Source organism: Pelobates fuscus, chromosome 2 (assembly GCF_036172605.1).
Source record: "Pelobates fuscus isolate aPelFus1 chromosome 2, aPelFus1.pri, whole genome shotgun sequence".
NCBI lineage: Eukaryota > Metazoa > Chordata > Amphibia > Anura > Pelobatidae > Pelobates > Pelobates fuscus.
In genome coordinates, this window is record NC_086318.1 from 366,447,007 (window position 1) to 366,460,991 (window position 13,985).

The 13,985-nt window shown below is 39.3% G+C and overlaps 1 protein-coding gene across 1 annotated transcript; it reads left to right on the forward strand.

Moving 5' to 3' along the window:
• Positions 1-1,895: 1,895 nt before the first annotated feature.
• On the forward strand, positions 1,896-13,624 carry LOC134586352 (protein kinase C theta type-like). Its single transcript, XM_063441825.1, has 8 exons — positions 1,896-2,183; positions 7,296-7,466; positions 8,895-9,016; positions 10,568-10,630; positions 11,183-11,318; positions 11,804-11,980; positions 12,597-12,725; positions 13,493-13,624. The coding sequence occupies exons 1-8, from the start codon at positions 1,896-1,898 to the stop codon at positions 13,622-13,624; spliced, it is 1,218 nt and encodes a 405-aa protein (XP_063297895.1).
• The last annotated feature ends 361 nt before the right edge of the window (positions 13,625-13,985 follow it).

Genomic DNA, 13,985 nt, shown 5'->3' on the forward strand with positions numbered 1-13,985 from the left:
CTTACCTGATCTGTAGGATGTCTGATGGCTGCATGTGTTGCTCCCCTGCGGTTCAATCAGCAGAGAGAAGCAGGGATAGATGCAGCTTCCTATCCCTGTCTCTCTCCATACACAGCGCATCCTACTGGCCGGCGCCGGTATTGCAGTTCATTTAAAATCTCACACGAAAAATAGCAGAACAAGCTGAAAAATCCAGGGGGGGGGGGGCGCATGACGGACTGGGTCCGGCGTTAAGTGCTTTCCCAGCATGACGGACCCGGTCCTATAAGGGCTTAGAGTCCTATTTTCTTATATATTGCACAAAACAGAAAGGTTATGATGGGGAGAAAATTGTGATTGAAAACCCCTTCCACCTTAAGTCTGTGTGACTGGTGTGCAGATTTTTGTTTAACTTTGGCCCTAACATTAACTATATATACAGTTGTGGATGAATTGTTTTGACTTTTTTACCGTTATTTTCTTTACAAAGAAAATAATAATAAAACACTATTTGAAAAGATTAGGGTTCAAGTTAGGATTAGGGCCAGCAAGACAATCCATTTACTGAAATCCCCTGCCTGTGGGGCCAGTATTTATAATGATAAGGGGCATGTGCCAATGCTAGCACTAAGCTGGACTGTCAGGTAAGGCGTCCAGATCCTGCATACTATATTTTGCCTCATTCATAATCTCTAATAAACAGTGGCTCAGGCAGCATTTATGATTACATATAGTACTTTTAACATTAAAATGTTCTTATTGGTTTTTACATTCAGGACACCCCTCAATAGAAAAGCATTGAGGATCCTACTGTGCATGCATGGCAATTGGCAATAGGATTCTTTTCATAGAGATGCATTACGGTATTTCTCTATGGAGAGACTTGACTGCGTTTGACATCATCATGATGTCAAAGAAAACTTTACACGTTTTTACATGGAAATGCCTCTAAACTCAGTATGATTAACAGTCACTAGAGGCACACTGATTGACAAACAAACACAACTTTTTCTCATAAATGGTAATGGTTATACTTGTCACCATACAAAGAGAGCACCAAGGCACCAAAACCACTATATTAAGCTGCAATAGTATTGGTGGTCAGGGTGCCCCTTTACCTAAAACAAGAAAAAACAAAAGATAATTTTTTTTTAGGGCATTAATTACCTTTTCTTGCCCTAAATTGCTGATACCTATAAGTGGTAATTTGCTACACGCTAACAGCGTAGAGGACTTTGTGTGGGGCAATACATACACGTTACCTAAATGCACTGCCGCAAATCAGAATGAACTGATATACTGCATCGGTCAGTAATAACCAAAGAGACTGTCGGACACAAAGCGAGTTCTCAAAATGGAGCTTTCATTCACAAAATGCGTGGGTGACAAGGTCCTTTTTAAGTACATATTAAACCTCTATACAATTTCCTAATTAAGTGAGCAGCAACTGTACAGATTAAATATAGATGTCAAAAGGATGCACGCACACAACCTGGTGCAGTAACAAGGCCTAGTGTGCCGCACTCAGACACCGAGTAAGAAAATGGACATGTAGATCTCTACTGAGGTGGCCATATTTACTGCCAGCTCTGCACAAATGACATAGATGAGAAGCTAAACACTAAACCTAAAATATATTTGAAATTATACATTTACAAAAAGTTTTAAGAAATATGAATTATTTATTATAAAAGATGAATAGAAAATAAAAATAACAATCATTGGGATTTAAAAATAAACAAAATAAACAACACGATGCAGTTTCTGACCAATCAGAGCACTTTAGAACTCATGACATAGAACTTGGCTCATGCACCTGCCACTTCACTTCAAACCTTTTGAGAGCGATTTTGATTGGTGACAGTTGGCAAAAATTTTATTCGACAATTCGTGGATTAAAATAATCAAACTCAAACATGGATGGTAAGAAGACAAAGAAGAGGACCGCTGAAGACGTAGAGAGCAGAGGAAGAACACAACAAAAAGAAGACAACAAGGACAGTGACATCAGGAAAGAGCTACAGGTGAAGAAAAGGAAGAAAGAAGAACCTAAAGATGAAGAAGGAAAACAACGCGCGAGTGAAGAGGAAATTAATGGAGAAATCAGCAACTCTCCAGAAGATCCAGGTCCATCTTTGGATTCATCTCTTTCGCTGGAGAGATTTACATTCCACCGACTGCTTGGCAAGGGTGGCTATGGAAAGGTACGCAATTTGTGAAATATCCATTTACACAGCAGATATATTTTTTACAAAAGAAACTGAATTTTTAGGGGTGATGTAACACATTATTGATTAATATAATTCTCAATAATTGGTTATAGGATGTACACCCTTATCAAATCATTTAAAGATTTATATTCAAAAGCTTAAACATGTGATTTGTCTCTGATTGTGGTCACTTAGTTTCATCTATTGCTGGTTTTAACTTGAAAATACATTAATATATTCTGTTTGCTCCCCTGTAAGATTGAACTTTATGTCAATTTATTTTAGCATCAATTAGAAAATTTATTGAAAAATTAGATTCAGAGATAGGTTATAAAACTTATTCTGTTGTTTAGATAGGGTTAGGTGAGTAATACAGGCATAACCCTGTGTAACGTTACAAATTAGACTAGCACTGGTATAATTAAGACCAGACCTGCTCCCCTTTCTTTCATTTATTGTTTGTTTTTTGTTACACATTTTTATTTTAGCACATGTTTTCATCCATTATTACTTGGTATTAATCCTTTAACCATTTTTCTAATAAAATTGTATTTAAAATATCTTCTATTTAAGAATGATTTTTTTAATCGGTTGTAATCTCAGTGAAACCTGCCTCCCCCCACTTTTCAAGTGGGAGGTCCCACCTTCCCATTTTGTCTCTACTTTATTTTAAGATTAGTTCTATGGGCAGTGCACAGTATTAAAAACCAAACAAGGTTATTATTATTATTATTATTATTATTATTGGCATTTATATAGCACCAACTAATTCTGCATCGCTTTACAATATTATGAAAGGGGGGAAATGTACAATAAATTAGACAATTACACAGTGACACAGGAACAATAGGTAGATGAGGGTTAATTCCCTAAACAGTATGTAATGTGAAGAATTATAAAAAATAGCTTAAAGTAGACCTTCACCCATTTTAACCCAAATAATATTGCCTTCTTTTTTTTTTTTTTTTTAATTCTTTATTTTTGCAGTGCGTGAAAAAAAATAACAATCGAGCATGTGGTACCCCGACGGCATTCCTCATGCTTTTCATTAACAGTTGAAACATTAGGGTATATGCTAGATCTTGCACTTTTTTTTTTTTTATGTATATAAGTCCAACATAGGTGAAACAGGCTGATGAGGCAATTTAGTGAGATTTAGGTGGGCTCTAATAGGTCAAAAGCATTGTAAGGGTTAAACAGGCTTAGGCATATAACAGGTTAAAATATATCTTGTTTTAAGTAGTAGCTATCAGATTAAGAGTGTATTTGTCTACAGCTTCCTGACTACTTAGGTGCTTATATATCAGAGTAAACACTTGTAGGTATATGAAGAGTTTAGGCAAGAGAAATGTTGGTGCTAGTGATTGTAGTACATTACAAGAGACATCCTAAAGGAGTGCCAGGGAACACATTTAGGCTAAGCCATAGAGAAATAATAAGGCAAAAATAACTGTGCTAAGCTGACTAGTAATGTGTAGGTCGGCATAATTAAGGCAGCTAACGTAACGAACAGTAAAGTCACTTAACCAACGCCAGCTGCTGGTATACGGTTGTCGCCTCTTGTGTCGCCGTGTAGGCCTGCCTGCCCGCCACAGGGGGGGTCGGTCTCCCGGTGTGTGGAAGAGACCCATGTATAGGCCGTTGAGGGCTGCAGTGTTCTCCGTTTTCTCCTCTGGGTTTCCTCCCCAGTGGGCCGTGTGTGTGCCTCCCGACAGCTCGGCCTCCCTGGATTCAGCCTCGCTGCAGCTGGTTCCGCTCCACACTGGGCCCTGTGGTCGTCAGCGTGAGGTTTCATGTCTCGCTTGTCGCCGGTTTCCAGGATCGCCGAGCGAGGGGTTGGCACCCTCAGTGGCGCGGGCTCGCAAGACTCCGCAGGCGTTGCAGCACAAGCTCCAGTGGCCTCCCGCGTGGTGTTACCTCGGGTCCCGCTTGGTGCAAAGGCTCCTCTGAAGGTATGAGGGGGGCATAAAGATAGGGCGCTTCGAGTGGTCGGACGGATCCACGCCGCCATCTTTTTCATCTCCATCCGGTAGGCTTGTCTCCGGGCCTTATGTTTTGCCCAGAGATGGGTGCGCAGCAGGTCCACGAAGTCCCCTATTTGCTTGGGCGGTGTGAGGCATGGTCGCTTAATCGCAGACCGCGTTTGCGCCGCCATCTTGGCTGATACTCGTGAGCTCCTCGTGGCTGTTAATGTTGCCGCTTGTACATATATTTGTGTGGGGGTAACCGTCCCCTGCGGGGACCGGGATGACCCCCGCCGGTCCACAGGGGGGGGTAGCAGGGCTGCGGTAGGCTTCTGCTCAAGAGCGTGTCCCGAACCGGGGAATCGGCCGCCTCCCCCAGTCCGCTGGCTCAGCTCAGAGTTAGGCCTCATGTTCGTTTGGAGGTTGTCCGTGGCGCATCGGTTGAGGAGTGGTACCGGTGTGTTCAGCATGCTTTGCTACGCTTGATCCCGGTCTCCGTGTGCCGCTAATGCCCCTTTGTTAGTCGATAACCTCATAAGTTTGTCCGTAGTCACAGGAGCACTGAACAAGTGCGACTGGCCATCTTTGCTGTCAGGCCCCGCCCCCATAATATTGCCTTCTTAATTGACATCAACATACTCTTTGGTGAATAAATTCCATATTCCATATTTCTTACATGTTCCTCTGTTGGATATTTAATTGTCATTTAGTTAGTAGTACTGGAAATTGATAGTGTTTGTTGTGATTTTTCACTGTAATTATGGCCAGTTTAATCCACTCCAACTGTCACTACAATTGCTACTTCCTGGTCACATGACCTGATAGGAATGATGGACATTCTCAAAGATATAGTAGGATAGCGAGAGAGATACATTTCTACTAAATGTCAATGGAAACTGTATCACAGTCTATTGTTATGGAAACTGAATAATTTCTACTTAAGAAAACATTTACTATGCTTATGTTTTATGGATTGAATAAATAGAAGTGCAATAGAGGATATTTTCACATTTTGAAGATTTAATAAAGCTTTATAGAGTATACTTCCTTACATGCTACAATACACAGGAAGTTACTGTGTTAATTATGTGATTGTACAATGGGTCACCCAGCTAATACTGTATCATTTGTAACATTTGGGTCTCTGTTAAGAACCAATGCACTGGATTCTCTTTTTGTTTGCGCTATTGTTTGTGCTGATATTTGTATTTTTGCTGTGTATTTTCTAAAGCTGATGTGCGCTACTATAATAAAAATATTCTGTTCAATTACAGCAATACTCTCCGTGTGTGTAAAAAAACAAAAAAAAAAATATATATATATATATATATACACACACTCAAAGTAGTGCACTCACTGGTCTTCTTAATTTGTAAACTTTATTCACCAATGTTCAGTAACTTTACAATACCATCAAAGTTTTGGTCCTCATCCGGACTAGGACTGAAACGCTGATGATACTGTAAAGTTACTGAACATTGGTGTTGTGGACAAAAATATTAACCCAATTTATGTTAGTAAAATGCCTATTTACTCAGCATAACTACAATCAGCATTATTCAACTTTATATGTGATTTACCTAAAATGGCCGCTAGGGAGTTTCCCCTTGACATCGACTAACACCCTTATTAACAAGATGGCGCTGGAATCTGGGGGAGACCTCCAATTATTGATGTGTTATTCCATGTTATCTCTGACAATGCATATGATGTAATTTTATAAGGGGCATGCCGTCCCCTCAGAATAAACATTCCTCAAGTTTTTCATTAACCCGAAACCTGTGTCTGTGTCTGGAGTGTGCACGCATTACTTCTTAATTTGGCAGGGGGCAGATACGCAAGATAATCAATTAATTGATTGTTTCCACATCAATTGGTGAATAAAGTTTGCAAATTAAGATGACCAGTAAGTGCCCTTCTATGAGTGTATGTATTGTTAAAAGGCTGGAGGAGCACCTTAGCAAGTAAAGAGTGAGTGGATTTGTGAGTGGTCTGACATCATATTCTGGCTCCCGGCATCACTAAGCAGCGCGAGGTTGCTGCGCAATAGAAGCTGCCGCCCGCCTCATGGGGGGGCCCAAAGGTGGCCAGCCGGCCAGCTCTTGGGTCCCCCAGAACATAAGGCAGTGCCGCCCATAAGGCAGTGCCTCGCGGTACACCACTGGCTGGGCACCCTAGCAGTGATCTATGGTAGCATGCCCACAGAGAGGGCTCAGAGTGCCATCTGTGGCACGCCTGCCATAGGTTCGCCATCGCTGCTATAAATTATAAGTGGTGCCAATGGTTTAGATATACCATTAGAATGCTAAACACTGTGAATGAATATGCTTTTATCACAATCTATCTGATACATTAGCTTCAATCAGCCATATCTGGTACAGACTTCAGTATATAAACAGGGCCGGGATTGGATTTGTGCACAGCTACTCTGGTGTGTTTTTGATCAAGTTAGGTGTAATGAGATCATAGGGCATATTAAAGATAGTTTAAAGGAGAAAGGCTAAAAAACAAAATAATAATGTATTTTACAAGATATGTCTGTAATATAATAACGACACCGTAGGTTTCTTAAAGGGAAACTATAGTGCCAGGAAATCAAAGTTGTTTTCCTGGCACCATAGCTTCCCCCTGCCTCACAGCCCTCACCCCCGTGCTGCAGAAGGAGTTAAAGCCCTGTCGGCGCTGGTTTGGGTTTGCCTCTGCTCCTGGCCATGGCCATGCTTGCATTAGTATTTCTACCATAGGGGGTTTAACATGACACTGGATGTCCTCATGCATAGCGTGTGGGCGTCCAGCGTCAGTTAGGCGACCAAATGTCACCTAATAACCCGGAAGTCCCTCTAGTGGCTGTTTGGTAGAAAACCACTAGCGTTGGTGTTTACCCTCAAAGGTAATTATCGTAGTTTATTAAAGACTGCAATAATTACCTTTGCAGGGTCAAGGAGCCTGGAACTATGCACCCAAATCACTTCAATGAGCCGAACTGGTCAGGGTGCCTATAGTGTCCTTTAAGGTAAATATAGCTTGCTACATTTAAAACATTTGTGTCAGTTTTCCTTTAAATACATCATGCTAATAGATATGTTATCACACAAGGATTGACACAACATTCTGAAAGCCTTTTTATTTATGTGTCATTCAGGTCTTCCTGGCATCGGATGAAACAACGAAGAAGGTGGTGGCTTTGAAAATAGTGAGAAAGAAAGATCTTCTCACTGAAGCCTCCGAGAGGACACTCACTGAACGTCGAGTGCTGGAGATGGCAGCCGGAAGTCCTTACCTAACCAAAGCCTATGGAGCGTTTCAGATCCCGGTAATTCCTTAATGGTCATAAATCAACTTTCCATTAACAAACCAACCAGCAATATATCTGCAGATGTTTGCTTTAAATTTTCTGTGGCAAATTGGTTTCTAACCAATATATACAAAAGAAAAAAAGTTACTTGTGCACTGTGCCTACTATAAACTCACCTGCCACGTTAAGGCAAACCTCTTAGGTGAATAATCCTACACTACAAATTCACCTTCCTGTCTTCAGCTAACAGGTAAAAATCTCTAATGAGATAAAGAAGGGTATTTTTGAGTGATACTAAAAAGCCTCCAGTTATTTAAATGTCCACAGGGATTTGGGATAGTGAGCAAGTAACTCTTTTGCTTTGTTTTATATTGTATGTATTGGGGCTGATGTGTACCATAGTCACTGCTGCTGCCAGGAGTAGTGGGCGTTTAAGCACAGGACTTGATTTTGTATAGTTTCTAACCCATACCTAGCTCGTTCCAGATTAAGAAAGATTAGCAACTCATAATTAGAAAGAGGAATTTTTGCATTATCCATTAGGCTACATATGGAATGCTCAAATTTGTACTTATTTTGTGTTCTTTGCATATTTCACATGGCTATATTTTAAACATTTCTTTCAAAGTTTGCAATATTAATTGTGTTTGTGCTATGTATTTTGTTAACTTGATGTGAATAGCAGTTACAGTACTAGAGAGATGCTCAGTCCCTTAAGCACTAAAAGTGCAGTGTCAGAGGGATTGCTAGATTCCTGGCACCAGTGACACTAATAAAAGTGGAAAAGGAATGTTCCATCTCTCAGGAACAAAGAGAATCAGCACACTCAACCCCAGGAGTCGTTGCAGAGGGTTCTCAGGTCAGATTCAATGCAGAGGATCATGTTTGTGCTGGCAAGAACAAAAATTATGTTTCAATGCGCCAATCTCAACTTGATGCCAAAACGCTATAATTTTGTATTTGCCAACATTCTGAACTCTTGCACTTTGTTGAAGTTTCGATATTTCAAAACTTAGGTGAAGAATTGAATTTCCGATATTTCATGGCTAACGGGAAGCAAAAAATTATTGCGAATTTGCCTATTCAGGAGTGATCAGTGGTATCACCAAATTTACTCTTAGAAAACATCTAGTGTCAGTTTTGGGTTACATTCTGATTTATCTGTTATTTTTTTTTTAAATATATATATATTCCAATCTTAATAGGTTTTAAGGATTATAAATCAAGGCATTCATGTTTCCGCATGTTTTTTTTTTCTTCTCAAAATTGCATAAACACAGTGATCAACGGCACTCCATTACAGTTGGTTCCTTAAACAGACCATCGTTTTTTTTTTTTTTTCACAGCTCTAGGATTTAGATTGCCATAGAAAAAATAATTGCAAAGTACGAGAAATTATGTTTTAACAAGTTTTCTGTTTGATGTTTAAGTGTTTGTGTTGTGAAGTATATCCCATTGTATTTTATTGTCAACCAGACCCATCTATGCTACGTGTTGGAGTATCTGCATGGTGGTGATCTTGACAGCTTCCTGAAAAGAAACCTCAGACTGGAACCTTGCATTGCAATGTAAGTCTTAAAAGACGATGCTTAAAATGGAGACCGGACGATGAGAGGGGAAATATGGGTCAGAGCAATGAGAAGATTTAACAGGAAGAAATATGACAAGGGCTGAGGAAAGAGTCACATTTAAAGATTTTTTTTTGGAAAAGTGGGTCGGTAAAGGAACCCTGAAGTTTCAAATAAAATACTAATAGTTTTAATAATGACCAAATCACCCAACATAAACATTCACAGATTAAAAATATCATTAAAGTTTATGGAACAATGTTAAATAATGTTTTTCTATTAAAAGAACAGAAGTACAATTCTCAACATCGAGCCACTGTATATATTGACAGGAGGATTGGAAAGGAATTAATTTGGGTGGGAGTGAAAGGAGACAGTTATCAATAAACAATATACAGCTGCCCACCACCACGTTTTCTACTATTAGCATTGGTTGGTAGACACTGGTGAATGCCATAGATAAAGAATTTAGAAAAATTAGGAACATCAGTGAGTCTGAAACATATATACATACAATAAATATACTCTGAATATAAATATTCTACAAAATGCTAACTCAGTATGAACCCATGTTGCGTGATGATGTAGAAATGTGTGGGCACATACACCTAGTGTTGCTAAGAAACAAGCATACAATGTATAACAAAGAGTGTCGGGGTATAAAAACAACTACATATAAACAAGGAGGAAAGGGTAGAAAGAGTGAAGTCTTGTTACTAAAGTATCTCAGCTAAAGCATATCTGTACATGAGTCCAATCGATCATCAAATGTAGAAGCCGAGAATCGACAAATAGGAGGAGATGCAGGAGATAGAGGACTGTGGCTGCGTGTGATTGAAGTGTCTAAGGGTAAACAGTGAAATCACAGTGTGTGCTGCATGCAACCAGTGATCAACATGTGAAATTAGAGCAAGTATGCCGGTGTGTGAGTTCAAACAGTGATAGACAATACAGAGTGAGAAAGACAAGCTGGTGAAGAAAAAAAACTGTAATTAGAGGCAGATCAAAGATGCAGATATACGAGGAGCTCAAAATAGACAAAAACCTACTGCAACTGGTGCTAAATAGACTCATAACATATAATACTGATTTTACACATAACACTAGGCAACAATATGAACAGATGGGCACAAGACATTTTGCATACAACCGAACATGTAAATGGATGTAAATGGATGGAAAATTGCCACAATGAGTGATAGCAAATATAAAGGAAGCTAGTCAATAAAAGGGATAAGAAGATGCCTGCTATGTATGGTATAGATGTCCTAACAAGGTATACACGTGTTATACAGAGAAATGTGATGGAAGTTTGCAATAGAAACATATTTGATAATAAAAAGTATTCACACCAATAATACTAGAAAAAGTATATGTGACAGTAAGAAAAGTGAATAATGTAGGCAGGAGAGAGCTCTGATTTTATATATATATAAATTATTACAGTGGATTTTCCCTAGGTCAGCTCATTTAGGAAGATCTCATTTTAAGAAGTAAGTTCATTTTATATTAAATACTTTGTTGATTAATATTTGAATTCTTGTTTCTTAGATTCCTCGCTGCGGAGATTGCGTGTGGACTCCAATATCTCCACCAACACGACATTGTGCATCGGTAAACACATCTTCGTTAAGCGATATATTTATAAGCTTGCTCTCTCTACACTGTGCGGTCCTTTTTTTATCCATATTGTTTAGCTACATTTTTACCTTTCTCTCAGGTGAGTTAAGAATTTTTGCTCTCACACTTCACCTGTAAGAGGGCATTTTACAAACCGTTTCAACTTAACACTAAGAAGAGGCTTTTTACTTACGTTTGAGAAAAACATGTACTCGTGTTGGGCAGAGCAGAAAAAAGGAAGGGCAGGATAAGAAAGAAAGAAGCAGAATGGTCATTTCTAGTCCACCTGATTAAGAGAAATGTAGAAAACTGCATTAATTAAAACTTAATTACAAAATCCTTTTTTAAATTGTCTCCTAAATTCAGGTATAAGCAGCCTGTTTCATTTCTCTGTGAATTGATGGGGCATTATTTCATTGATTGGCTATAGCTCATAAATAGATTTGTACATACTTCCAGTATTTTACTATTAGTAAGCCATGTAAACGACCTGTTTCATGACAGATCTTCAATAAACTATAAATCTTATGATATTTCTCTCTACAGAGACATAAAGCCAAGGAACATCATGTTGGAAGAAGCGGGTCACATCAGGATAGGCGACTTTGGACTGGCGCTGGAGATGCACGGCAAGAGGAAAGCAAAGGGTTACGCAGGCACTGTAGATTATATGGCTCCAGAGGTAGGATTGACCATGGCTACTGTTTGGGTTTGAGGCTACATGAATTGATCATATTACACCTCACCAAGAGCAACAATCACTCTATAGCTAAACAGATCTTTATAGCTATGAAGATGAAGAACTAGAATTCAACATTTCTATCAATGCTCATGTTATTCTCCTTTGTAATAAGGTATTATGGTTGATATTATAATGAGCATGGGTTAACATCTTTATTTATTATGGCTGATGGCAATAGTGCTTGGCTAGGTCCTGCAAACTTTAAAGACAATTCTTTAAAATTGAAAAACAACTTCAGTGATTGTCTATACTGTCCCAACCAGTCATATTGCTCCGAATCATTGCACATTTGTAGTGAAATATATATTTTTTATAAGTTGCCTATTTTAATAGGCAGACGATGAGAACAGCATTATATTTGACAGTAATACCTTCTTTCCTGTAAGGAAACACTTGACTAATAATTTCTGAAATTATGTTGGCAGATGCGGAAAGGAAGAAAATACAATGCTGCAGTAGATTGGTGGGCCTATGGTTTAATCCTTCATAAACTGGCCAAGAGAGCATTTCCCAAAAATCCAAATGCTGCCCAAACAATGCTTCATGACACCACAGACCACCCTGAGTGTCAAAGAAAACAGGTCAAAGATCTCGTGAGAAAGGTGTGTATGATCCGGCAGTCTAGATTAATGTCCTGAAAAAGATAACAATTCTATGAAAAACTTACTCTTTGCACAGCTAAAAAAAGAGAACATATATTTATAGTAAACTATTAACAAAGAGTGACACGGAATGGCCATAAATGACAATGGTGTCTATATATGGTAATATCGAAAATAAAAGATATATTAATTCAGTCAAATGCTTATAGCTCATACCAGCAGTCCATAGCTGGGAAGATTCCTTATAGTCGTATAAGACAGGATAATATTTAAGGAGGGGATTTCAGGGAATGAAATATATACACAACTAAACAATCAAGAACACAGTGATAAAATGACTAAAACTAGAGAGAATCGGGAACTGATGCTGGGTTAGGTAGTGTCTCCTATTGAGAGCAGGAGAACCTTAAACACTGCATTCAACATATGAAGTCGAGTGGAGATAAAAGCGAGTGTACTAGTAATAATCTTGCACCTTTGATTCTTAGAATGTCCCTTTAACCTTGTGATACTGCATACAGATTTACAGATATCTATATTGTGTTTGCATGTGTTTTAGTCAATGAATAAAGGCAGTGGCAGTTTTATTGTTGACATTCTACTCTTCCATTTGCAGCTCCTGTGCAAAAATCCATCTCAGCGCTTGGGGGCAGCTAGCAGCATCCGATTCCATCCTTTGTTCCAGTCCATTGACTGGGATGAGCTGGAGGCTGGCAGGCTAGATCCCCCCTTTGTGCTAAGAACAGTAAGTATACGGAAACTTCAAACAGAGACCAGAAAAATCAATGTAACAAAATGAGTGACTAGTTTATGAAAATATAAGAGGGACGATCAAAGGGCTAATATGGTGTGACCGTGGATTACTGGTTGTGATTGGGACTATGTATATCTGAGTATTATGGGGTAATTAGCCCAGAAACACAAACAATATCTAAACTTGGCAGCACTGCAAGCTCTAAAGTGTCCACTCCAGCCATATCCATACACTGCTGTCCCTAACCAAACAGCTGTGCCTGTCCCTTTGTACCCAACTATCTTGGAAAACCTCATAGGAAAGCACGGTGTGGAAGGCCTAATGCTGGGGTGGGGCTCACTGTTAATCCACATTAGGTTTCCAGATCACACTGAGGTCAAAGAAAGAGGAGCCCGATCCAGCACCCAGGGACCTTAGCGCTGGAATCAGGTAAGTGCTCATGGCCTGGGTGCAGTGGAAGCATAGGGAGACTGTAGTGTTAGGAAAACAGTTTTGCATTCCTAACACTATAGTGTTTCTTGAAGCAATCTAGCCTTTAATTTTTCCTTTTGTTCATTGGCACTATGGCTAGAACACTGTGATAATAGGAAAATTACACCAGTTTATCCATATAGCTTTTGGCATTCTGCAATCTCACTCCGCCATCTTTTACATCCGTATTGGTGTTCTTATACTGCTTTCTAGGAATGGTAACTCTTATTGGAGTTGTTGTACAATGTGTAAATACTACAGTAACTTCTTATGTCTTCTCTTTATAGCCACCACTGGAGAGCTTAATATCACGAGTAATACAGGAGACCCTAACATCTCGATACGAAGCATTTACTCCATCTATTCCACCAGAGCAGCGGCAGTTGTTTCTTGGATTTTCTTTTAACACCCTCTCCTAGCCTACTGCAGCATTATGAATTTTCTTCAACATCTCTTTCCCTGACAACGAGGGACCGTGAAGAAAAGGTAAAGTTACGGCGTTACGTTGTCTGCTGGGCTGTGGGTAGAGAGCTCCAAGCTGAAAGGGATGAGGGTAGACCTGTCCAGCGTTTTAGTTGTACTCCAGTCACCTTTCGTTTACCTAGAAAGCGATAGTGCTGTAACATCAATATCACAGTCAGTGTTTACTTTCTTTTAAACTATGATTTGTGCAGTCAGTGAAGTAACTGGCTGTGTCAGTGAGATTTGGATTTTGTTTGTCTAAACAGGCAGTGATGTAACTGCTCTGTCAGTGTTTTTCTTTTCTTTTCTTTTAACTAT

Coding starts and splice junctions, on each gene's coding strand:
- LOC134586352 (XM_063441825.1), top strand. CDS start 1,896: ATGGATGGTAAGAAGACAAAGAAGAGGACCGCTGAAGACGTAGAGAGC. Junction 2,184..7,295: donor GCAAGGGTGGCTATGGAAAG/GTACGCAATTTG, acceptor TGTGTCATTCAG/GTCTTCCTGGCATCGGATGA. Junction 10,631..11,182: donor CAACACGACATTGTGCATCG/GTAAACACATCT, acceptor TTCTCTCTACAG/AGACATAAAGCCAAGGAACA.